The sequence below is a fragment of the Motacilla alba genome, chromosome Z (assembly GCF_015832195.1).
Source record: "Motacilla alba alba isolate MOTALB_02 chromosome Z, Motacilla_alba_V1.0_pri, whole genome shotgun sequence".
NCBI lineage: Eukaryota > Metazoa > Chordata > Aves > Passeriformes > Motacillidae > Motacilla > Motacilla alba.
In genome coordinates, this window is record NC_052046.1 from 28,830,168 (window position 1) to 28,856,084 (window position 25,917).

A 25,917-nucleotide genomic window follows, 5' to 3' on the forward strand; every position below is an offset into this window, starting at 1 on the left:
GTCTCCCCTCCACTCAATCTAACTGGCACACTTCCATCACTCGCAAGATACTCTTAAGTGCATTTTATAAAAGTCACTGAACTTTATTTGTGCTGATTTTTTCTGAGGTAGAATGAGGTGTTCAAATGACAAAGACTTGATCGAGAACTCCAACACTTGTAACCTGGTGCAGCAGTCAGAGGAGGGAATTGATAGAGCCTCCCTGTCTCACTCCAAAAATGCTAATTTTCTTCACATTCTTATTTTGAGGAGAGGCTGCTTTGAGCATGACACAGACTGCTTACCACCAGATTTAGTGGGGTTGCAGTTATAGCCCTCCTTGTTGCTGAAAGGGTAATGGGTATTCCTAACGATAGTGCATGATGGAGGTGAAACAATTAGAACCATCCTGATCTACAGACTCTCATGTTGCTTCCTAACACCTTTTTTTCCAGGAAAATATTCCCAAAGCAATTGTCCTAGTTAAATAAAGGCTAAATCCTTTTACTGGCTGGGCAAAACTGATTTTTATCAAATTGCATGGAAAACAGCATTTTTTTCTTGGCATTGCTTGGAATTGCACTTCTTTTATATGTACTCAATACCTTTTTATATTTTGCAGTATTCTTCTGAGTAAAATCTAAATAAAGTTTTAACTCCAATTGTGGAACAAGTGCTGCAGAAAAAAAAGAAATTTGAAATTTCAATATCACTGTATTTGGTCGATTCACATGAATTGTGGAAAGGGATAGCAAGTCTATAGTTTGTAACTACACACAATTAAATTTAGTTATATAATGCACACTCCTTGGGGTATCTTGCTTTGAATTTTAAAAATCTTTGTAGTTTCTGCTTCTCTTTCATACAGACTAAGACACCTTTTTGCAGCTTAAACATATATTTCAGAATCACGTAGTTCAGGAGACACATCCTGCAGGGAAAAGCATCTGCCTGCATTCAGTAAGCTGAATGCATACATGCCACAGTGTGCTGTTCTGTCATCTCCCTGCATACATTTCATACAGCTCCACACAGCTCCATACTGTACATAGTATCGGTATAAAATTCATGATAAGTTGTTGTAGAATAATTTTCTATAGCATTAAAGACTGGTAATGCTGGTAATACGAGAGGTGTGTTTCAGTCCTTCCCTGACCTTTCACATATCGACACACTCCCCTTCAATATCTCCTCTTCCACTCAGATGTATCCCAAGTGAAACTCTTCCAGCCTGTCAGCAGCACACACTTGGTGCCTGCTCTCACACAGCAGCCTTCATCCATCCTTTTCCTCCCTGTTCTGCAAAGCCAGTGCACCCCAGCCACCTGCTGCAAACAGCAGAAGTGCCAAGATCCCAAAAAAGCCTCCATTTTGATTGTAACCCTCCTTGCAGTGCAAAGATAATGAGTAATACTGAGGAGATGTCAGTCTTCAGGTTCCTCTTTTCTTCTGCTGGTGTCATTCATGCCACACAGATGCCTGTGCGGTGCTGCGCCTTGTGCATGTGCTCCCTGTCCTCAAGTGAGCTTGAGCTCTGAGTAAATAGCAACTGCTTTCTTCTGCAAAATTAGCTTCTGCTGGCCAGCCTAAAGTGTAACCTCCTGTCACATTTTCTGCAGTAGGTTGGCTTCCTCAGGCTCAAGGGATGAAGCATGCTATGGCAGGCAACTTTGTCTTTTCTTCTATTCCTTAAAATAGCTGTTAGCGTGTTTGTGTGCGGCAGGAAAATAATATAATTTTTTGTAACATCTATAATATCTAATGTTGCTTTTACCTTCTGCCTCCCAAACTGTTTTGTGCTGAGGTGAGCTATGCTGGGGTTTGGGATGGGCTTGCCAGGTGGTGGCACAAAAATATTTATTGATAAAAGCCATAGCTGCAGCATCTGCTGTAAAATGCAGTTTAATTATTTTAGTTGCTATTGCTAACTTTTTCAGAATGCTAGATTACTGCTAAAATCTTCCAAGCAAAACCTTCCAAATTTTGGTATTAAGCCTAAATGTTTATACTGCATTTAGAGATTTTGATGAATCTTACACAATAGGGGTTTATTGACAATTGTGCTCTAATGGTCTTTTAAAGGATCTAAAGATGTACGCACTATCATTCTGAACCTTGTGTTTCCAAGCATTCCTCTCTTGGAACTAATACATATTTGCTGCATTCAGATTAAACAGGAATCAATTTATAATGTGTGTTGTAAACTTTTTGTAAAAGCCTAATTATATACATTGCTTTTAACAATGTAATTAAGTGTCTATCAGTACTTTAGGTGGGAAAATAGTACAAACATCTTGTGATCTGAATACATTTATAAATAGTCATTTTCACTTTTTATGCAAATGAAATTGAGTAGCTGTCAGACTGCAATTTTAATTTTTTTTATACTATTAGAAGGTTTATTTGACACCTCGTATAGATCTTTTTATGTTGTAGGCTTTTTCCATGTGCCTGTATCTGGTGCTGTCCTGTATTACTCTTTTATACCTTTTATCTTTGTTTCCTTATTTTATTGCCTATACTTTATGGATGATGAGAATACTAATGAACATATGATGCATACCGTCATTCACAAGATGAACAGATAGCTTTCTCTCTTTATCAAATGTTTATGGAGTAAAATTAAAAACTAAACAAACCCAGCATTTATCCTCTGTTGTAATTTCAGCTAAAATAGAACTCTTACTGAAGTTTTGTAGAATTTTCCCATCAGAGAGAAAATTTTGAGAATGCTGGGAGACTATTTTTATATCCAAAGAGTAAAGTTTGAGGTGATTTACTAGAAGACATAGAAGTTATCTTCCGGAATTGTTGATACTGAACCATAAAAAAGTCTAAATAGTTTTAACCTTCAATTAACAAAAAAAGCGGGTAAGATGTTAAAACACGCATTACAGGTTTAATTATATTTTCTGATGGATTCAAAGCCTTATGGCTGTGTTCTGGCCACTCCAGTTTAGCCATTCACCCCGTGCTGCCTGTATTGTGTATTCAGCAGTTCCTGTTAGACATCTTCACAGGAGTGATTCTGCCGCGGTTTTTCACGCCCATTTTCCTGCATGGCCTGCTACTTTTCATTGAAATATCTTTTTTTTTTTTTTTTTTTTTTTTTTTCTGAGCTGCCTGCTGCATTAAAGATAATTGAACACGTCAAGCTCGGTCTGTGAGCCTGTGTGCATGCGTACCTGTGCATGTACATGGGAACAGAATAATAAGTAAATGCGCTGGTGGATGCACTAGTGCCGCTGTGCAGAAGTGCGGGGCGCGTTGCAGCACCATCCCGGTGCGCGGTCCAGCAGCCGCTCGCAGCGCGCACCGGCGTGGTGTGCGGAGGGAGGGCGGTGCTGCCTCTCCCGCAGGCAGTCCCCGCGATGCTCCGAGGGGGGAAGCGGGGGGGGCTCTCGGCAGTCGGTGACACTAGGACACTAGAGGGCACTGCTTGTCCTCGGTTGCGGCTTCCTTCTGGGACAGCGAGCAGAATTCGGCTGAATTCCATAATCTTACTTTAATTGACAAAGGAATTCTTATTAAGTAAGTCTAGGCTGTTTAATTCGTTGTTGTTTTGCTTTTGTGTTAATATGATGGATGGAGTCATCAGCACTTGCAAATAAATGCAGAATCAATTGTCCCATATAGTAACAATTTTATAAAAGAAACTCCAACTTGAAATGTTATTCTTGGCAAAGCCAGGGGGCTGAGTTTGCTCAGCGATGGAGTTTATATCCATTGCCAGCTGTGCTTCCAGCCAGCAAATGTGATGCAGTGTTAGAAATGTGTTAAGGGGAGTCTTGACAACTTAAGGTGATTATTTTCAGCAAAGGTGAAGAGAAAAATAAGCAGATGACGAGAAAAGGAAATTTAAAGGGTTCATCTTTGGTATGTGCAAAACATGTACCATTTACATTACCCTTGGAAAAATGTTTCTCAGTTGCGGAATATTAAGTCACCTGAATTGCTGCTCCAAGTTCAAACGTTTCTTCCATTAATGGGTTCATTTATTTTGGATGAAAATTATGAAAGAAGTGGAATAATCAGATTAATCGGGGTAATAAAATCAGGCAGCATTTCAGAAGCATCAGAAATTTAGATGTCAAAACAATAACAACCAAGCTCAATGACACCAAGCACTGCTGTTAGCTTGCCCTTGTCCTCTGCAATTGGCAGAGCATTGTAAGGAGTGCTGTGTGCTGGCCAGATTGGGAAATTTTCTTTCCAGTGAAATTCCTACACTCAAGTTCAAGAAATTAATTCTGTGGTTTAAAGCATTGTTTATTGCTAAGCAGTGATTAGGGATCAGACCCTACATGAAATCTTCTTTTTGGCTTTGTGTCCCTGGTGTTTAGCCTGAATGTTTCTTTCTAGTTAAGTGTTGGTAACTTTCAGTGAGTGTGTAAATTTTCCAACACCAAGTATTAATAAATGTGTGGAAGCAAACAGCTGAATTGCCTGATCACTGGAAATGATGGCTGCTTAGTGTAACCAAAGGTTTTTCCACATATAAGTGCTAGATTTAATATGTTTGAAACATAATGATGGTCTTAAAAAGGATAAGTCATTTTTAATAAACTTCTAAAATATTGTTCTAGCCAGAGCTCATTGCCATTAAAAAGCATAATAATTTAATAATAGATTGTGTTTTATGCAGAGTGAATTTTAAGTATTGTATTTTAGTCCTGTGTAATTGCTTGCAAATGCTAAGATGATTTTGAACCATTCTAGTTCTGAGCAATCTCTTTGCAAACAGTGAGATGAGTGTTTGCATTACTGAAAAATCCTCCTGATAGTTACTGCACAATTTCAGAGGATAGTGTAGCATGTTTATTATAAATATGTAGGTTTCCTAATTATTTCTGTATGGTCATGTCTTGGACCGTCTGGTTGCCCACCCGATGTTTAGTAATAGATCCGTCATTTAAGAACAGTGAACATCACCTAATTTTGCTTTATCATTTCATAACCAAAAAGAAATAAAAAAGATGTTTAATCAACAAGAGAGCAACTCTTTTTGCATTTACAAAATGGTAATTTGAAATCTTATTTTGTGCGTACTAATGGTCTATAAGCAGTGAGATGCCAGAATTGCTATAATAGGATTTTCCCAGTCCTAGAAGGATATTGCTTATGGCTATGAAAAGTTAATTTCAGATCCTGATACACTTGTATTAATTTTGGGGACATTACCTGAGTGTGGTACAGCGAAGAAAAACACAAACACCACACCACTGTGGTGTGGCTAATTGTTTATTACCTCCATCCAAAGAAGCATCGGTAATGTGCAGGCCACAGTGTGTGTGGAAAAAAAAAAAAAAAAAAAAAAGAGGTAGGAAACTGGCAGAAAAGGTTTCCCAGATTTCTTCTTGAGGGTCTTGAGAAAAGAACCGAGGAAGAAAAGGAGAAACAATAACTTCACCATCTCCTGAAGGTGATACAAATGGGTCTTGGCGTACTTGGAAGATCCTGTTTGTTCATTAAAATACTGTTTGACAATCAAGCTTTAGATTGTACCAAACCTTCCTGCTTCTGAGTGAGAAAGCACATCTTCATGGTTGTATGATTTATGTATGAGAAACAAATTATTTAGATGCTTATATGCGCCATACTTTAGTAATGTGTTTGTATTCTGTGGAGTATTTGCTGACAAAAGGAGCATGTTATCTCTTCCTTTGCTAGTAAGGGATCTGTTGACTCCACAGCTGTGTAAAAACCTCTAATCAGCACCTATTTTAATCAGCAAGAACTTTACTATAAATCATTATCAAAAAAAAAAAAAAAAGCATTGTGCTATGCTTTTATACCACTACATTTATTTTGAAATTAATAAGGAAAAGTAATACAGAGCTTGTGCTTGAGATGGTCTAATAAGCGTGCCCATGAGACTTTCCTTTTCAAGAACTAAATGAAAGCTTTTGCATTGCTAACAGGCTACAAAAGTTGCTTAGGTAATAAGACTCTTTTTCTCTTATCAGTTAAAAAGAAAAGGGGAGGGATGGGATGGCTCAAGGGATTGGTAATCAGATTACAAAGTCTTTCACTTCTAGGTCAGTGGTTCAAATCTGCCCCCTGTTTAGTAGTGACCAAAAGCTGTTCCCATCTGATGGCTTTTCAGTAGCCTTTGTGCAATTCATGAATGATCTATATGCAATGCTTGGTGAAAATCACTCCTAGCCATTGCTTTGGGAGTTTCAACTCAAAGCCTTTAAGTAGGAATAAATGATCTGCTCATGCATTGAAGGGTTTGGTGGGTTTATTTTTCAGAATAATTTTAAAAGTTAATGGAGCAGTGCAGCTGAATTTGCACTGTAACAGCTGCTGTGGGCTACAGCTGCCACCATCACTTCCCACTAGCATGGCTTCGTAAAAAGTTGTTACCATCTTACTTAAGAATCAGACTGATGTGTCTTAATTTGAGCCACATGGTATCATTCCAGTCTACTTTCATATTAGACTAGAATAGATAAAACCATAATTGAAAAAAAGAAGGAGAAATAAAAGAAAATTACTAAATTTGTCCAGCTTAGAGGAAACATACTTATTATAGTAAAATTGGTTTTGATGGAGAGAGTGTGAAAACATTTTTATTGATGGTTTTAGTGTTGCAGTAATGCTGTTGAAGCTGTGAGACTGCAGCTTCAGTGGGTTCTTTTGCTATATGTGACTTAGACCACTGTGGTGTGCTTAGATAAATGTTGGAATAACTTTATAAATTGAAAACAAGGGAAAACAGAAAAATTGGTGGCACCTGACAAGAAGTCATTGCAAGTGTGTGTTTTCTAGTGTTGCCCCTTACTGGTGCTTACTTTCTGGTAGTTAAATAATGGACATATATACTTGGCTCTTGTCAGCATTTTGAAGTGCTGTTTTCCTTAAGGCAGAGGAGTGCTAGAGGACAGTTGCTATAAAGGGAATGCAATTTCTGGTTCATTAATATATGAACCTGAAGTGAGGACTCTCTGCTAGATGTACATGCCTGTGGAAATCACTGTGACAGTTCAGAAGTGTGCTTATGTCCATAGGGATGCACACAACCCATGGTAAAAGTATGACTTTTTCCTTAAAACCAGCCAAAGTATTTCTTTTGAGATAGCAGGCATGCCACATGCATGCTGCAGTAGATTTTTGCAGACGATTTTTTTGCACTGAACAAAGTATTTCATCAAACCTAAATGATATTTAATATAAGTCTCACTGCATCAAATTAATCACATCAGCCACCTCTCTCACTACTCGCATAAACTTCAGAGTTTGCTTGTTACACCTTAACCTGGAAAAATAAAATATATATGCATGCTGAGCAGAGCTTGATGGGTACTAGCAGGTGGAATGCACATTTAGCACAGGGCCAGCACAGGTCTTTGCTCCCCAAAGAACACATCATCACATGTTGGGAGTGATCTGCCTAACATGCTTGTAGCTTCACATTGAAAACCTAAGCCAGAAAAAAACTGCTGATAAAAACTGTGTACCACAACACATGGTCATACCCTTGTTTTGCAAGAATGGGGTGAGAATTTACTGCCGCTGTTTTCACACTTGGCTCTCTACTGCCAAGTTAGCTCGCCTGTGATGCAATGTCATCCCCTCTGGAAACTGCAGCAATTTCAGGAAAATAAAATCCCAGGCAACATATTTATGATCCAAACCACAACATTCTCTCCTAATAATACGTTGGTATCAGGTGTCTCAGAGGTCTGTGGACTCGGAGCAACTGGTGTGGTATCCCACTGGAAAGCACAGGCTGTCCCAGCTGCTGCAGGAGCAGTGTGTCTCCGTGTCGTCCTAGCACCTGGGTGTTTCATGGTCTGCTCCTAGTTGGGCTCAAGCTTACTTGCACCTACATTTCTGGCGTCATTTGCCAGAGGGGAGGAGGAGGAGTGGGATCTAAGTTTAGCAGTACAAGAGGTATGGGCAAAAAAACCTACCAGCTTCACAGGGTTGTATGGTCCAGAAGCACAGGTTTGTAAGCCAAAGCCATTCATTTCAGAAGTTCAGACAGAGTCATGGGGAAGGAAATATTCTGAAAACACTGGCAGCACACCTTTGCAGCTTTTCCCCAGGGAAGGCTGGTCTTGTTCTGGTGGTTAGGTCAAGGTGTGTTAGAAGTGGGCAGACCCATGATGGTTCAGCAGAGTTTGCCTATATTTCAAGGTGGTTGTGAGTTTAATCATTAGTTTAGAAAATAATTTGGTTAAACTGCGAAAACCTCCCAGCAAAGCGTTTTTCCTAGTGTAGTGATGCTTCTTGTGAAGTTTAAAAGGGCCCTTATAAGCCATAATTGCATGTCTATATATTGGATGTGATTTGGCACTGTACGTATTTAAAAGTTAAGAGTTGATTTCCTCCATTGGTACAACCCCTCCCAAAGCATGCAGAAGCCAGTTGTAGTCTCTGATGAATGGACTTATTAAGTACCAGAGATGTGAGTATGATGTCATCTAAGAGGAGAGACATGGAAATTGAAGTTCTCAGAGATGGGATCTGTAAACTGTTTTTGGTATCATGGCCCAGTTACATGCTGACTTTCAACCAGTTGTGTGATAAGCCATATGGCTCATCAGACTCCAGTCTGCTTGCATAAGCTAAGGTGGTGGTGCTGGTAATGAAATAAAAAAATGCAGACTTGTCCTGGTCTCTTTTTTTGCTGAAGAGGACTTTGGAAGAAAAGAAGCAGAAATAAAGCTCGCAGTTGCTTTCTGGTTTAATGTTGTTTATAAACTCTATGAGATCAGAGGGTCGTGGGGAGTATCTTGCTAATGATGTGTAATGGCTGGAAATAAACACCGGGGTGACTCCAGCTGCCTTTGATCTAACTAAATGGCTGTTTTGTATATTCTATTTAACTTACTGAAAAATTAGGCAAAGAGCATACAGGAATGCTTCTCCGTGTGCTAGATGCCTAAACTTCCAACTGTGTGTTTAGGACCAAACAAAAAGAAAATGGTTCTTTGTCAAGAAGGCTATCATTTGGTGGATGTATAATAAAAAGGAGACACGAAATGCTGTAGGAAAGAGAGACTGACTTTCTACCTTACCCCATGATTTAAACATTTTTAATTTTTATTGATGATAGTCTGAATATGTAGATTTCACTAAGTATATTTTGCTTTCCATTATCTCTCTGAAATCTTTTTTTGAAGTGGCACTTCTTAAGTTGAAAATTATGAGCCTTTAGCTTACAAGGATGGGCAAGTAATTAAAGCCACAGCAAGCATTTTTCAGGGTACCCTGGTCAGAAACTGTAGAGTGGGTGCAGAAAGTTCAGCAGACATTTTGCTTTAGTGCAGGGGTGGCTAATCTTCATGGTCCTGTGGCATCTGGATGAGCTGTCATGGTCACAGGATAAAGGCTGCCATTTCTTCAGGTTGTACCTGGTAGACCAAATATTCACTATTGCAGCTCTTCGGCTGGTTCCTCCTGCATTGAGAGGGGAGGAGTGTCCAGTGCTCTCCAAACCATCCTAGCTTGCCTACTGGTGTGTGTAGCCTGGTTTCAGGAGCCAGGCTTCAGTGTGGCCTTGCTGATACCTCCAGGAGAGTAACCTGAGTGCAACCACCAGAGGCAGAGTCCAGTACAAGATTTTCAGGAAGACTTTTCCACTTCCTAATAACCTTGAAAGTAAGCATGCATAATTCTTAAAAACCCAGTCCCTCTTTGAGGTTTGTGTATAGAAAACTTTAGGTTATTTCACCAAAGAAGGACTGTGTGTGATAAATGAGTACCTTCCTCCATGGGCAGCTGGGAATATTTGGTGCTTTTGTGCAGCATCCATTGTCCTCACACTTAGGCACAGCATGCATTATGCTGAGAAATGGCACTTGTTTTTTTTCTTGACTCATCTCTATGTGGCATCACTTCTCTGAGTGATGTCATCGGTACTGGAAGGTGATTTGTGGTGTTTAATGAGCAGGCTTTTGTTGGAGGCAATGCAGAGCATAGTACACATCGGTCTCCTTGAGCATTCCTCAGAAGTAAATTACATGGGCAAGCTGATGACCAGGTTGATGCAGGATCACTGATGCCTGATCAGCAGGCCAAGAGGAGGAACACAGAAGTACTTCATGGCAGCGAGACAGCATCTAAGACACCCACCATGTTTCTATCTCCAAGGATACTGAGGTGGAAGTTGTATGTTGCTGCAGTGCTGTGTCTCTCCAGATGTGATGGAGAGCAGGTCCATGCCCCATGTCTTTAAAGGATGCAGAGTCTGAGCTTTCTTTGCCAGTAAAGCTGGCAGTAAAGCCTGATGGCTTCTGGCACAGGACATGGACCAGATGTTTAATTATGAGTCTTTTCTGTACTCTAAATTGGAAGATCTTTTTCTGAATAACTTTTTTTTTTTTTTTTTTTTTTTTTTTTTACATTATGTCAAACTGTGTTTTATATAGTTATACATCCTTTGCTTCACAAAGCCCTTCAGCATATGAAGTCTCTCCAAGGAGACTTGTTAGCCTTGCTGCTACTTTCCCATCTCATGAGTGGCTGGAAAACCTTGTTGGATATCTGATGGCATGTCCAATGTCTGATAAAGAGGGCTGATTTTAAAAAATCCTTTATTTCTCCTGCTTTACTGTTTTTTTAGACTTTGAAGATGTCAGTCATATATTGGGGTTGAAACTAGATGATGTAGGTCTCTTCCAACCCAAACCATTCTATGATTCTGTGGTGTTTTGGTCTGCTTTGTGTAATTTGGGTTTATACCACACAGGCACATAATTTTTTGGTGAAGGAGAATGTAGGTGACAGCAGCATTTTAATGGGAAAGAAAAGGGAAGCTCCTGCTCTTCTCTTTTGGCTGCCTGCAGTAACAAAGCACAATTTGTCATTCCCTAATCACAAGGAGAGTTACCCCCAGAAGTTTTTGTGACCTCAGAAGTTTCATTTTACATACCGTCTTGCTTCAGAGACGTTGCCTGTGGAGATACTTTTCCTTTCTGAAGTTACTCAGAAGTTATAAAAGTTGAAACTGAGGCTTCAAAGGACAGGAAGAGTGAATGTTGTGTTATCTTCTGGCTGAAGTGGAAATCCAGATATGTTTAAATAACAAGGATGTCAGACTTCATGTCCATCTATGAGGTGCTAAGCTTAACACTCAGTTTTTCTAATCTCTTGTTTGTTTTGTTTTTTTTTTTCCAAGTCTGGCTTCCTTATGAAAGTTAATATATAGGTTGATATGTTTGTGTGCATGTATGATAAAACCAGGGCAATTCCCTAAACAAATGACCAATCCTTCTTCAGACACAGCCAACATCTAGAAATCGGTGGAGGATTTGCTGTTCTTGATGTTAAACCAGTGCAGTTCTCTGTCTAGGTATAAAATTAAATACAAGGAACTAGATTGTTTCCTTGAAAAATGCACCAGCATGAGATTTGCATAAACTGTTTTCTATGTACCATTCAAACAGAGGCAATGAAGAAGTAATGCCATTTTACCCTGCTGTATTTGATATTTAACATGTGAAAACAATTATTTACTTGATTGTTTCGCATTCATTTCACTAATATGATTGTTCACTTTTACACTGAGTTCTGAATTTACACATTTATTGAAACATGAGAAAATTACTTCCATAACTTACTCCAGGCTATGTTTTTCCTTAGACATGAACCATTACCTTTGTAATGGTATAATATCAAAACAAAACTCCAAGCCCTTGTATAATTTCATTTCCAAGCCTTGTTTATTATTAGCTGTGTTACACGCTGATTTTCAGGAGCAATTTATTTCAACTAATTTATCATCTCAAAGATTTAAGATCACTGTATTCTATTTACATTTATCTGAGTAAGAAAAATTACAAGAACCTACTTACTCTGGCTCAAGGCTTTTAGATGTTTTCACCCTCATAATGCAAAAGAGGAGCCCAACAAGACAGGCTGAGAGTAAACAACTAGTTTTATTCATCCATTTAATATGTGTACTGGGTTTTTAGGAAGAGCAGAGCTATTCCACTGCAATTTAGAAGATGTTGAGCTCAAGGAAGTACCTTAGGAAGGGCTTTTTTCCTACATACAAAGGATTTATTTCTCTCCAGCCCTGCTGCCTGATTGGTCTGAAATCAGCCAAAGTATCTATCACCAAGACTTTGACCAGGCTTGAAGCCTTGGGGCTGAAAACAGTGGCAGTTTGGAGCTGGACTGGGGGCGTCACATCCCTCAGATGGATGAAACAGATGGCCGAGGTTGTTAGCAACATCAGCAGTCCAGCTTCTGTCTGCTGTCGCCCTTCTGTGGAGCCCATGCAAGCTGTGAGCTACTGCAGAGAGTCTGACATGTGGTAGCTGAAGAAATCATCATAACTCAATCATCTGCATCCCAAGACCATGCACATCCCTGAGACTGAAAAGTCCTCAAAGACTTTTCTCGTGTAAGCTCCCTGGTAGGAGGTTCTTCTCTCAATAGCAAAAAAAGCTGCTGGGGTTTGAAAACTTACTACGATTTGCTCACTGATAGGTCTAAAGAAGTATTTGGCACCATGCTTTGATGGGGCACCTCAGATAAAATGTCAGCTGGGCTACACTGCTGGGTGTCAGCTGTGCACTGCTGCTCTTAAATGCTTCCACTGTCTGCAATGGCTGCAAGATCAGGCTGAAAATCTGACACCCAACCTACATTTATACAAGGAGATGTTCAAAATTATGTTCAAATTGTGGTTTGACCATGCCTAGAGCTGCCTAGGACTGTGAAAGTCATCGTGAAAGCTGAGTCCAGGATAGCAAGTCTGGAGTAAGAGGCTGAGGTCACTCCCAGTTTCAAGCAGAGACATCTGTTTCCTAGTCTTTGTAGACCTTGACCTTTCTTGATACTACAGCACTTCAAGCTTTTGGTCATGGGTCTAGATGGCTCCTCTTAGCACTTAACTATTATTTTGGCTTTATTGTGTTGTGATCAGGTTTGCTTTTGATTTTATTCATTTTACATTCTATTTCAATTTAATTTCTTTAATGGTAAGTTGGGTTTTTTTACTTTAATACTTAATTTCTAAGTAGGCACGGCACTCAAATAGCTGTCCACTGCTTCAGAAATCCAGATAAATCAAGAGAAAACAAAGGTATGACCAATAAGATTTTACTGGCTAAGACTGGAAAAATCCTTCACCATCACAGCCAAGATAACTTTTCTAACAAAATCTCCAGGACAGAGTTTGCAGAGCTATGTCAGTAGAGGACTGCTGGCTGAGTTCATGTCATTTGGAGAGCTGATGCAGCCTCCTACCAGAAAACCTCCTGCATCCTTTGTAAAAGGATCCTGCTCACACAGACACATGGAACAGCCAGACCAGCAAAGGATGTGCTGTGCTGGAGGTTTGGTGTGGCCACATGCTCACACCATCTTGCACTATCCAAATCCAAATTAGCTGTGAATACAAAATGAAATAGTTTAGTAAACTATGTGATTTTGCAACTATGCTCATGTACTTGCATGACATATGCAAACTATCTTTAAACATCCTTGCTCAAGTATCAGATGCTTTTCAGCATTAGTTGTGCCAAATACTGCATGTGGTAGTTTTGGACACTTTCTGGCAGCTTAAACTGATCCTTGTGGACCTCCACTTTCATAAGACCAGACTGTTTTTTATCTCATATGTAGAGGCAATCCAACAGCCAGCTGCTGCTATCAGCAACATAGGAATATTGACACTTATATTGATCAGGCTTCACATTCTGTACCTGCATAGGGGATAGGTAGAAGCTGTTGGCCCTTCAAAACTTAATTTTCATGCCACTGAGATCTCCCCAGTTCAAGTCTCCAACCTTGGGACAGCAGACTGCAGCTGTCAGGAGGGAGACCCAACTGGCTGATTCCAGGTAGACTCATCTGCTTCAAACCTCCCTTTCTGATCATCACTGTGGTTCTCACAGCAGTGCGAAGGTGAGTATCTCAGCAGCCCTCATTGCTGAAATGTTTTGAGGTTCAGTGAAAAATGGATTCATTTTTGTTTGCGTTAGTTGAATTTCTAATGGAATGGAGCTTCACCAAACCCTCTTGTCTAATGTACGCTTTTCACCTGCTAGGAAGTTATCTGCAGAATGCCAACATTTTGTGCTCCAGAGAGTGGAGGATGTCCCTGCCACCAGCTTGTTTTCGTTTGGTCTGCTATGGGCAAGATGTAGCAGACCAATTCAAAGACTTTTATCCCTGTGGTGCCATACCAGTTTATGTTGTGTGATGGGCTTTCTGTTGAACTGCTGCACTTCATTCATGCTAAAAAAATTGTAGGGAGGTTTGTAATTGAGATGAGCCAGCATTCCTACCCATAAGTTCTGCCACACATAAACTGTCTGTGTTTGGGAAGTTAGTTGTTGTTTCTCTCATTATTGCAGGTCCTCAAAGACTTCTGTCTTGTAAACTCCCTGTCATTACACACTAGGGTCAAGAGAACAGAAGAATTGGATTATGAAGTTTAAAGTTTTCATAAAGCTGAAACCTGAGGCTTTCTATGATATAAGCGTGAGTTCTATTTGCACTGTTCAAAAATATACCAGCAGAATTCTGCGTACAGGTTTTTTTAGTTGTTGAGGGTTTTTACTGATTTATGCATAAGGGAGGTGACTTTTTAAATCTTAAGCTATTTTTTAAAAATATTTTTCTACTCATTATTGATTTTATGAACTTACAGCCCCAATGTGAGGTGGTAATTTTGAGTAGAAGTTCTGCAAGAGAAATGGGTTTGCATTGTGAACTTTGATAAGTCCTAGACTCCAGATGCTTTTAAGCAATCTGTTCTAATATGTTCATGCATTATTACTACTGTTGCAGTGTGATTTATTTCTGTAGAAAAATATCACAGTTGTAGATGTAACATCCAATGGTTCTTTGAACAAAATATCAGCAAGTACTATGGTCATTCTCTAATTGTATCTGTGAAGGTATTTTCTTTTGCTGCTTAAAAACTGATATGTATCAGGTGCTTTGTCTACTGCAAGTAGTTATTTTATCACATCTGCAAATTCATTTAGGGCAAATGATTGCTGTTGCGAATTGAAAATGAAAACTGGTAGAACTCTGGATTATTGATTATTTTTGTTTTGTGCTGTTCAAGCATAGTTGTCCAGCAATTCTAATTCCTAATGAATAATATTTTATGAGGGCTTGGGGATCTAATTCCATTTTAATATGTGCAGAAAACTGAGAGTATTTCAGAAATTCAGGAATTCTATTCAGGAAGCAGTGAACGGTCTTAGGAATGCCAGACCAACAAACTTGCACTACGGAATACAGAATTACATACTTCCTGTTGAAGAGAAGTTTTTCATAACTGAGGAGAGGATTAAGTGCTGCCAGGCAGAGAGACTAGTTAATGGGTTTGTATGAGACTGGGTGAAATGATGGCTGAAGAGGATGTTGACTGTAGACTGGTAACAAGCATGTTTCAAGGAGGGCAAATGAAGTTACCAAAAAGGAATCCATTTTCCTTTCCAAAAGGAAGTAAAAATTGACCTCTTGCACACTATTCCTATCATGTGATTTCCTCTCTCCTCCTATCTACAATTGCATTTACAAATATTGCAGTGTCCAGCTGAAGCTGTTTTGATCCACCAGAATTTCTACTGCAAATTCTTTCCATGTCTGTAAACCAGTGAGGACTTTTGGACAAGGGCTTCCAGTTATTTCCTCTGGAAAGAATTCTGCTTGCAGATGCCAAGATGTCTTAAGAGTCTCAGATCAGTATGATGCAACTGGATACAATGGAAGACTTGCATCAAAATTATATTGCTCCAAGTCAAATGCTTGTTGTCAACATGCCCATTGAAACCCAGTGTATACTATGTAACATCATGCCACAACTGAAATTGCTTTGGAAGACAAAAAAAGTAGCTGAATAGTTTATTTCAAAACTTCAAGAGAAATTATAATTTGGATTTTTTTAAATTAATTTTTAATCAATTTTTCCTCATTCCTAATTACAAACAACTCAAAAGAGTAAATATTCCCTGAATATGAAGTGATGGGTTTTTTATTTGATTGTATGAACCTGCAAAAATAAAAGTCTGTAAAAAATAAACAAATATTTTAATTTACTTTAACTTTTCCCAGATGTTTGAATTTTTACCTGTTTTAAATGTTAGAATTGGTATAAAGAGTTCAGTGTTTGTAGGATTTACTCCCACAGCTATTTACCTGAAGTCTAATTGGTACTTTCATGGATTTTCATGGTTTCTGGTTGGCAAGATGAGACCTTTAAGTCCTCTTTTAACACACTGATGCTTTCATTGGACAGGACTATTATGCTATAAAATATATACCAAAGGCCTGTTTTATTATCTATTCTGACTATATATGCATGCTAAATATACTGCATATGTATTGTATGTGTGAAGCAATGTTTTATTTATACACACTACAGATACTACAGGTATCAACCTTTTGACATTATAAAGTTACGACAATTGTATAATATAAGCTTACAGATTAGCAGTAGAATACTTATTAAATTGAGCAAAAAATGAGTAATTATGATACATGAACATGAGAAATGCATTTTTAGGGATTTTCAAGTTCTTGCTTATTAACTTGTTGATAAGCTTCTGCAACTAGATCATTGAGATTTTCCCTTCCAAAGTGAAGAAACAAATTTTCAACCACTGGGATAAAAAGGACTTTCAAAAGGATGCTTGAATGCTTTCTAACTTGTTGCGAGGAGAACTGGTCTACAACTTGTTGTTCTAAGGGAATGAAATATATAGTGTTGGAATATGGTTAATAAGTTATCAAACTTGACTGTGACTATGAAGAAAGAGCACAAGAAAAAAGATAAAATGGAAATGCCTAAAGAGAAAAGCTTACTGGGAAAGTCTAGAGGACCCAGAATCGTGAGTAGTGCAGTAATACATGAGAGTCTATTTATGTGTAATAGAGAAATGCCATTTTACCTACTTCTGGTTGTAAATGCAATATTGGAAGAAGAAGTGTAAGGGGAAAATGAGCCATCCAGTGATGAGGTTCACAGAGAGCTGTCCTCCTGCAAAATGTAGTCAGCTAAGAATAGTTTAAGGTTTTTAAATGAGCACTAAGCAAGAAATTAAGCAATTCCTAAACTGTGAAAACTTTCTGTTTGTGGAATTTACTGATGTAAAAAGATTATAAGCCATAGATGAACTTTACAAAAGAATCTCAGGCCTTTGTTTGCTTCAGTAAAAAAATCATTATTCTGAAGAAAAATGTCTAAATTTCAGTATTTTTAATAGACTGTGGTTTATTAAATATCATCAGTTTTAGTATGTCCACCTCAAAAGACTCTGCAGGCTCCATGGAATAAAACAAGTCCTGGGAAATGTAAATCATATATCCCACAGTATCCTTCCCCTGGAATCTAGAACAACTTCCCTGTAACATCAAATTTGGATGGTAGCTGGGTACTACATTTTTGTTTAAAGTCAATCTATTTTACCTTTACAATTTTATTCCACCCATTTAATTTTTAAAATTTATCTTAATTCAAAACTGATTTTAGAAAAGAGGGATATGTTCTAACTGTGAGCCATCAATCCATTGAATCTGAAGCATTTACTGCGTATTGAAGCATCTCTTCCCAAAAGTACGAAGTCTTCTTGTATCTTCTTGCAGGGTAAATTATCATCCCTGATAAGAGGGTCTGCTGCTTGAGATTAACCTGGATCTGTTCTCCTTGACTATTATTTTCAGTGAATGTCCCATTGTAGCAGTAAACTTGAGCTGCTCTGATAAAAGCAAAAGTGTCTTCAGTTTGACATGTTCTGTTGTGACATTTCTGTGTCACTGAAACATGGACACGTTAGACTTCTTGTTTAAGTGATGGTTATACCCTTGATCCTTTCCGCACTTGATGTGTTGTTTTTGTCTGTTTCTTCCTAAGTTGGCTCAGAAGGGCATGGATGCCTACCAAAACTTTTTTCTTCTGGGCTGGATGTTAAGAAATCTGTACGTGAAGCTCAGTTAATCCCTTTGATTCCTCTTTGCTTCTGCATCCATGAGACCTTATCCTAACCCTAGCACTGTGGTTGAGTTATCAAAAAACATCACATTGTCAGCCTCAGTCAGTTTGCTCATCTTTGTGAAGAGAATACAATTCTGCAGGCATCCACAAAGCTGAATGGCAAGCACCAGGAGCATGTTTGGTATTGCATATTATTTCCTATATATCATACATGATCTGAAAAGCAAGGACTGTGAGTCCTATATGAAGAAAGATTAGAAAGAAATGGTGATCAATGACTGCCAGTTCTTACATGTGCATAGGGAAATTGAGGATAGCAAACCTGAGCTAGGTCTGGAAAAGAAAAAGGGAACTGCACCTTTGTATTTTCTTGTGATTTGAAGAAAAAGGTGAGGTTCTCAGATGAACTGGGTGTCTAGTTTTCAAAACAGAAACATGGGACACAGTAGCCTGAGAAAAAAAACAAACCTGCTTTTCCAAAGCAGAGCATATTTTTTATCTTTGCTGGTCATTAGAAGTGCTTCTGAATACCAGCCCTTTATGGAGGAAGTCATGCTGGAATACTCTGAGCTGGTGATGATTTTAAACTTCACCCAGCATGTAATAACTCTGAGTAATTGGTAGGTATGTGGGCTTCAAGGACAGTGATATTTTTGCACCTTTGCCTGTTTAATCATAGTGTTTTGTGGAACAAAGTGCAGCCAAATGAGTGCTAGAATGCACAGCACTGAAACAGGAATATTATAAGCTGTGTTTAAAACAGTTATTCAATGTACAGGGTTTAAAGCAAGTCAGGTGTGTGTAGCTGACAGGTCTTGTTTTTAGATACTGTCTCTTTCAAAAAACTTTTTTTCTGGTAGGTTTTTGGAGTCATTCTTATGGCAAGGACATGGAACAGTGGGTTCAGAGGTGCAGCCTGTGTGCTGATAAGCAGTTACTAGAGCATGAAGAAAGAATACCTGATTTTAGAAATGTGGTATGTGTTACATTTATACAAAAAGGAAACTTAAAAAAGACCATCAACTTTATTGCAACATACGCTATGATAATGACACCATTTGTGAAATGCTGGTTTTGTAAGTATAATTTATTATGCTTTCTTTGATCCAGTGTTACAAATTAGGATCACTCATGTCAGGAGATTAAAACCTTTTTGTCTGTCTTTGATATCAAACTATTCTTTCCCAGTACCTTTTATGTTGCATAGTAATGCTGAACTCCACAGCATCTTTGTCAATTTGCTTGTGTTATTTGCAGCAATCATTTAATTTGTTTTAGAATGGGTATTATTTAGTCATACTGTTATTTGCAACAACAGAGGCTCTTTAATATCTTTAGAGGCTTTAGTGTTAGCTGAGCAAGCATATGAATAAGAGAGCAGAGAGAAAAATTTTGGGACCATGGTGAGCCTGCAAGGTAGCTAAATTGGATAGAAAAAGAAAAAACCTATACAAGTCGAAGTGAAATTGTACATCAGAAAAACTACAGCAATCTCCTGAAAATTAGTAGATGATAGTCATGAGAACCTAGCAGTGAACCACAGGTACCAGCTTCCCTGAAGAACTGAAATAGGAACTTGGAGAAGCTTGTAAAAGGTGTCCTCAGGGAATCTTCCATTTTTTCACTATGATACTTTTAATCCTAGAATTGTCAAGCCATATGGAAAATAATAGGACCGAATAGTTCAGTCAGTCAAAAGTTAGTATTATTTTTTTTATCAAAAAATATTAGATGTTTCTGTTGTTTCTGGACCTGTTAGGAATTGCATAAACTTTAAAACAAGTGAAGTCAAGTAGTGAATCTGTATTGCTGTTTCTTTTTCAATTTAAGATCATTATCTCTGAGTAAGCAGACTCTATTCAGTAAAAGGAATTAATTTAAATACAATCTTTTTTAACAGATGATTCAACGAGAGGCAGAAGTAAAGAACAGGGTAACTGCTGTGGCGTTGACAGACTCAGTTCACAATGTATGGCATCAAGAAGTTGGGAAAACTATTCGAGAGTGGATGCGAGAGGTAAGGCCTTTTTTTTTAAATAATTTGAGTATGTACGACTGTATATGGCTGAATAAACACATCTGGGTGTGAAAGACAGCATAATACAGAACAGTGGAAATCATGTATCCATGCCAGCCGCTAAAGTTACCAAGATTAAAGCCATTTCTGAACTGCCAAGTTAGCAGTCAAAATACTAAGCACCAAGTCCAGTGTTTCTTCCTGATGCACAGCAAAACAGAGACATGCCAAGGCAGCCCATGCAGTGCCTGTTACCTGGAGCAAAGTCCTGGGTGCACCCCATGCTGCTGGTTTGATCTAGCAATGGTGCTAAGCTCTTCTATGGTTTAAGCTCTTCTAGCCTCAGTTTGATGATTTGCACAAATGGCAAAATACCCTTTCTCTCAGCAGCTTTTTGATATGTAATTACTCCTGTAGGACTCGGAAGCTCTTATACTTAGGTATGAGGTTGCTGAGATTTTAAAAATCGTGTTTTAAAGCAAGACCAACTAAACTACTGTTTATGAGTCTCATCCATACCAGATCAGGCTCATCTCTGTTTTTTGGATTCCCATGGCAGGACACTAAAACAATGGGTGCACAGAGTGAATTTAAACTAGTCACATCCTGAACTTTTCTTTATACTTGACTTTTTCTCATGGATTTAGTGAAACTTTGTGTATACAGTGCCTATTCCTGACTTTAGCTTAAAGTTTTATAGGCCGTGACTGATGGGAATAGAGGATCACCTGGGATGCAGCCTGACAGCTCTGACTTAAGTGTTAAAAATATAAAGAATGGTAACCCCTACAGGCTCTGTCAGAGAAATCCCCATTTTCTTTATGGGAAATTAAAAGTTAAAATATGTGTTATGTAGTAAAACTGAAATTTTAAATTCTGTAATTTGAATCTGACAACTCCATTTTTCTTTAAGCATTTAGTCTGAATAAGAAAAGTGCATTACCTTTAATTTCGTTTGCAGAAAGTAGATGTTAAAGAATAAGTTAAATGATTAATGGCCTAAAAAGTGGATGAAGTGTCATAACTTACATTAGCATTAAAAATCTCCTATAAGAAAGAAAAATTTTACATATGTGAAATGTGGCTGAGTGGTATTAAGTCTAGCATATCACCTGGATATCTCTTACTTTAATCAGGTTTAAGGCTAGTGATAAAATGAATAATAATTAAAATATACACCTAATCGCTGCCTGTCTGTAGGGCTAATTGCTGTCATTGAAAGAATGAATTGTTAAAATAAAGTAATTCTTCATTTGAGCTATCTCTCCTGTATCACTGGTGGCCTATTTTTAGTACCTATAGATGTCATGATTTTTGAATTTATTAGGAGCTGTGATGAATGATAAAACAAATCATCCATTTACATATCTTGACACTGCTTTCGAGAATGCTTATTTCTTACAGGCAAGTGTCACATTGTATATAAAAGATAGTTAATTGTGTGCTAATCTTCTGTATTATCTCCAGCTGTCTGATGTAGTGTTCTATCAGTAGTTAATATTAATTTTACTTATTTCAAATGATTGTAATACTTTATAAAAATTCTACTTCTTTTGTAACTTCTAACACCTTACATTTGCAATTTCACATTCAGCTGTTAATTAAAATTACACATGCAAATCATAAAATTATAATGCTTTACTTCTTTAAACGTTAAAACCTTCATGAAATACTTCAATTTTAACAGATTTTACTAAATACGTTATATTACTGGATAGTGTGTTTGTTTTTTCTTTTTCCATTGAGTTCAATAGATTTGTTGATCAACAAATAGATTTGTTGATTTCTTACAAAAATCTGCTATGCTTTGTGAACTTCACTTTCTAATCTCATACAGCAACCCTTCCTTTATGTTGTCCCTGCTCTCCCTGGTCCCAGAACAGTAGGGTTGCCTTGACAAATCTATTCAAAAGCCATTCCTTGCCCTTTATTGGTGGGGACTGAAGCCTTTGAAATTCTCTCCTCACTGCAACACAGCTGACATCTTCTTCCAGACAGAATGAATTAAGGAAATACAATAAGATACTTGATCTACCAGTCAAGGCTCTTTCCACAGTGAGGACAGACTAATGGTGCCCAACTAGGGCAGCAGGCATCTACAAATGCGCAATACATGCTGTTTACCAGAAGAGAATTTGTCCATTTTTACTATCATGAACTGATGGTATTATTTTTTTAGAAATCTGTCTGAAAATGTATTGGGTCTTTCCAAAAGGTTGCGTGTTTTTTTACCTTTTCTACTTAGTGAAATTTATCAGGTTTTCAGAAGGGAAAAACTCAGATTTTTAATAGAGCAAGCGACATGGATCTTGTTTTTCAGCTGGTAATCTTATTAAAAATGTTGTTTCTTCATCATTAAATATTCAGTTCAGTAGATTTGGTGTAGTTTCATCATATTTTATTGAAAGTGTATCATTTAATACTTCAGTTTATAGACTACTCTGATTCGATAGCATTTGGAGCAAAACATTTAGAAAATTCATGGTAAATTCATCCCTCTCAGAGGTTCAGAAATGAAAGGTAAATATAAAGGCTTTGTGAATATAATTCCCCAGAGACCAGTATTTGCCTTTTTTTAATGTTCACGCACATTCATCCTAGGTATATTTCCAATTATTTGAATATTAATATTCTATCTTGATGGTTTCTGTTTTGTTATAGTATGTTGTTTCATGAATGTTTCTTCCAGTGTGCTCCAGTACTCCATCAAAATACCCTGAAAAAATCTGATTTCTTAATGTTAGCAAATGAGCAGCCTCAGTTTTTATACCAACACCTGTTTATATCAACACCAAGTTGGAAAATCTTAAAGCTTGTAGTGGGTAGTTCAGGCACTAGTTGGTGCAAGAACCTACTCAAGTCCACTGGCACTCAAAGTAGCACTTAAAACACGTTACAAATCTGCCGAATTATGTTCTCACTTACTTAGTATGAAATTACAGTATTTCATCATCAGTGAGCATCTTAGTGTAGTGTAATGTCCAGTTGTTATTGTGACTGCTGTGTAAATTAGTTTGAGTATTTTGATGTGATCATTGTCCTCACTTAAAACATCTGTAATTTTTGCTCTGAGTTTTTGACTTATCCCAAGAATTGCCTGCCTGCTCTTACAGAACTGCTGTAACTGGGTGTCCAGCTCCGAGCCCCTAGACACATCAGTGGAGTCCATGCTGCCAGACTGTCCCCGTGTCTCTGCAGGTACATTCAGTTATTTGCAGTAAGCCAGTATACATGTTTATACCCAGGAGCAGTTTGTTCATTTAAAGATGCATTTGGTTCTGACTGCATTTTAACCTTTCTAAAGCCAGATGTGGCTGAAAGCATACGGCTTCTGATATTTTATGCAGCCCACTCTTGTTTTGTGGTTTTTTTTTCCGCTTTGTGTGGCATTTAGGTTACTTTGTCTACTTGTTGCTTGAATTTTTCTAGTCTTCCTTTCTATTTAAGTAATTGATGACATTATATGTAGGAGACTGAGAAAAGTAGTAGTGATAACAAGAACTGGGAAATTTATCATAGGTCCTGGAGTAAATATCCAACTCTATGTTGGCAACAAGGTTTTAAAGAAGTACATTAATGAAAGTTGCAGTTAAAATAAATGAGTCACTTTCCTGAATGCTGATCAGTGGAAGTCTAGTTTACATAGCAAATGGTTTGCAGCATCCAAGAATGTGCTCCTTGCAATTTACAATTCAATAATGAAAAAACATAGCCGAGTATATCCAAAACAACAGAAAACTCACATCAACATTCTTGAGACTTTAGTTAAATGTGCGATAATTCCAGAAAGTAGATTTAGTCATCAGTGAAAAGAAAAACTCCCAATCTCTGCAGGAACGTAATCTAAAATACATAATGCAGTTACTGAACTTCCACACTTGATTATCAGGTTTCCTAACAGCCATAGGTAGCGTATTTCTGTAGAATATAAAACAAAGTTCAAAGGAAGACACAGCCTAGATAATATTAATTTAAAAGCTGGAACAATATTTGACCTTGCTCTTTGGGATGCAGTAGTTCGTTTGACAAGTTAGTTTCATATTTGTCTGCATTTGCGAGGTTGTTAGTGAGACCTAACCTTGCTGATGAAACTGAGTTTACTACAGGATATTTTTAGGGTTTGGAAAATGTAGCACTACTTTGTTTGAAAGCTCACAACAACCAGAGGTTTTGATTACATTTTTGTTGTGGTTTGGGATCTCACTTTGCAGATCCTCAGCTCTGTACAGACACATGCAATAAAACTGACATGGTTCTTTTATGCTTTGGAAAATGATATATTCTAAAATTTTCATATATTCAACAGTCATTTAGCAACTTTTTGCTCTTTTAGGGGAGATTATTGCAGTTTAAAAGAAAAATATTGTTCAGGAGTGGAATTCTTTAAAACAATATTCACTTCTAATCTCTGACATCTGTGTTGCTCTTGTGAAAGACTGCATGTTATAGTGGTCATTTTAGTCAGGTAAATAAGGACTTGGTTAGCAACTGGTCAGTATTTACTGTACACTGGCCAAAATTGAAAATAACCCGTGACAGCATCTCTTCCCTTTCTTTGTATTCACCTAATATAAATAAGCTAAAAGGTATTCTATAAAATAAATCCTAGGTGTTATTTGAAAAGCAGTGATGCTTCATTAGAGCTCTAAGTAATAAGTCTTGATTTTACTTTTCTGTTGAAGACAGGTCACAGTGGCCTTAATGTTTCTGCACCACTTAATGAATTCCTAAGCTGCACTGAAGTGGTAGAAGAATTAACTTAAATGGGGTAGGATTTCAGCCAGTAAAATTTGTGTATTTGTATTTAGTGCATACATTGAGATAAATTAAGATCACTAATGTCTTAGATGTTCTCAGCAGAGATTTTTGATAATGATTTAATGTAAGATAACTGTTTCTAGGCTAGTTCCTGTTAATATAAATATAGTTTAAATAGTATAACTTCATGTGATTGCTCCTGAATTATCAGCTTGCTCACATGTTTTTTGTTATATTTCTTATAATTGTGTCTTACAGAAACAACTGTAAGACATTTACAGAGAACCAAGTCAATGATTCGTACAGTGTCTTTTTATGAGCAATGGTATAAACGTGCATTAGTTAATATGTAATAAATTTATTAATTATTACTAGATGTAGGGGCATTATTGTTTTATGTGAGAGAATTTATTTAACTCTTTTGAGGATTGCAGTACTGAAAGAGCAAGCCCACACTCAAATCCTGGCAGCATTGCCCGTGGTATTTCAATGAATGACAATGAGAGCAATCAGAACAAAGACAGATCTTTTAAAATAAACCCTTTGCAGTAGAAAGATTCACTTCTATGCTTGGAACCCCATCTTTTATCTCTGTTTACACTGAAAATAAGTCCAGAAATAACTGCCTCATGGTCACATCTCTTGAGCCAGCTTTTCCAAAAAGGGCCTGATATTCAGCCATTTAGTATACTGGGTTTTATGGACAATCCTAGTTAATGAGCAGTTCCTACTGCAGATTATCTCACAGTCTCTTGCTTGCTTTTCCCTTAAAATCACTAGAGACAAAATAAATGACCATCAAACTGGAAAAATTACTTGTATTTCCAGATAGAGTTGTTAATGCTTTTGATTAAAGAATTATTTAGGAATTAAAATGTTTTCCATAATTGATTCATTTCTTACATGATTACAAAAAGGAACAAATATACTTTAAATGTTGAGAGCACAAGAACAATACAGAAAAACAAGCCATAATAAATCCATTGTCTGTTCTTGCAGCAAAAGGTACTTTGTGGGTCCCACCTTCAGGGTCTTTCATTCCTGTGTAAAGGACTTGGTTGCATGGTGGTGTCATAGTTTAATATCTTCTGGCGTCTTGTTGGTGACAATGACAGTGAGTTTGAGTGCACCCTCAGCAAGTTTGTCAACAACACCAGCTGGCATACTGGTAGGAAGGGATATCAGCCAGAGGGATTTTGAGAAGGGCCTGCAGAAGAGAAATGGACCCCATAAAATTCCACAAGTCCAT

At 37.7% G+C, this 25,917-nt stretch overlaps 1 protein-coding gene across 3 annotated transcripts in view; it reads left to right on the top strand.

Annotated features, from left to right (window-relative positions):
• Positions 1-25,917, top strand: part of FAM172A (family with sequence similarity 172 member A) — a 254,744-nt gene that overhangs the window by 165,007 nt on the left and 63,820 nt on the right. For all 3 annotated transcript variants that reach the window (XM_038124814.1, XM_038124816.1, XM_038124815.1), the window contains 2 exons: positions 19,794-19,910; positions 23,024-23,108. In XM_038124814.1, coding sequence (XP_037980742.1) covers positions 19,794-19,910; positions 23,024-23,108 — 202 coding nt within the window. The remainder of the gene's footprint in view (positions 1-19,793; positions 19,911-23,023; positions 23,109-25,917) is intronic.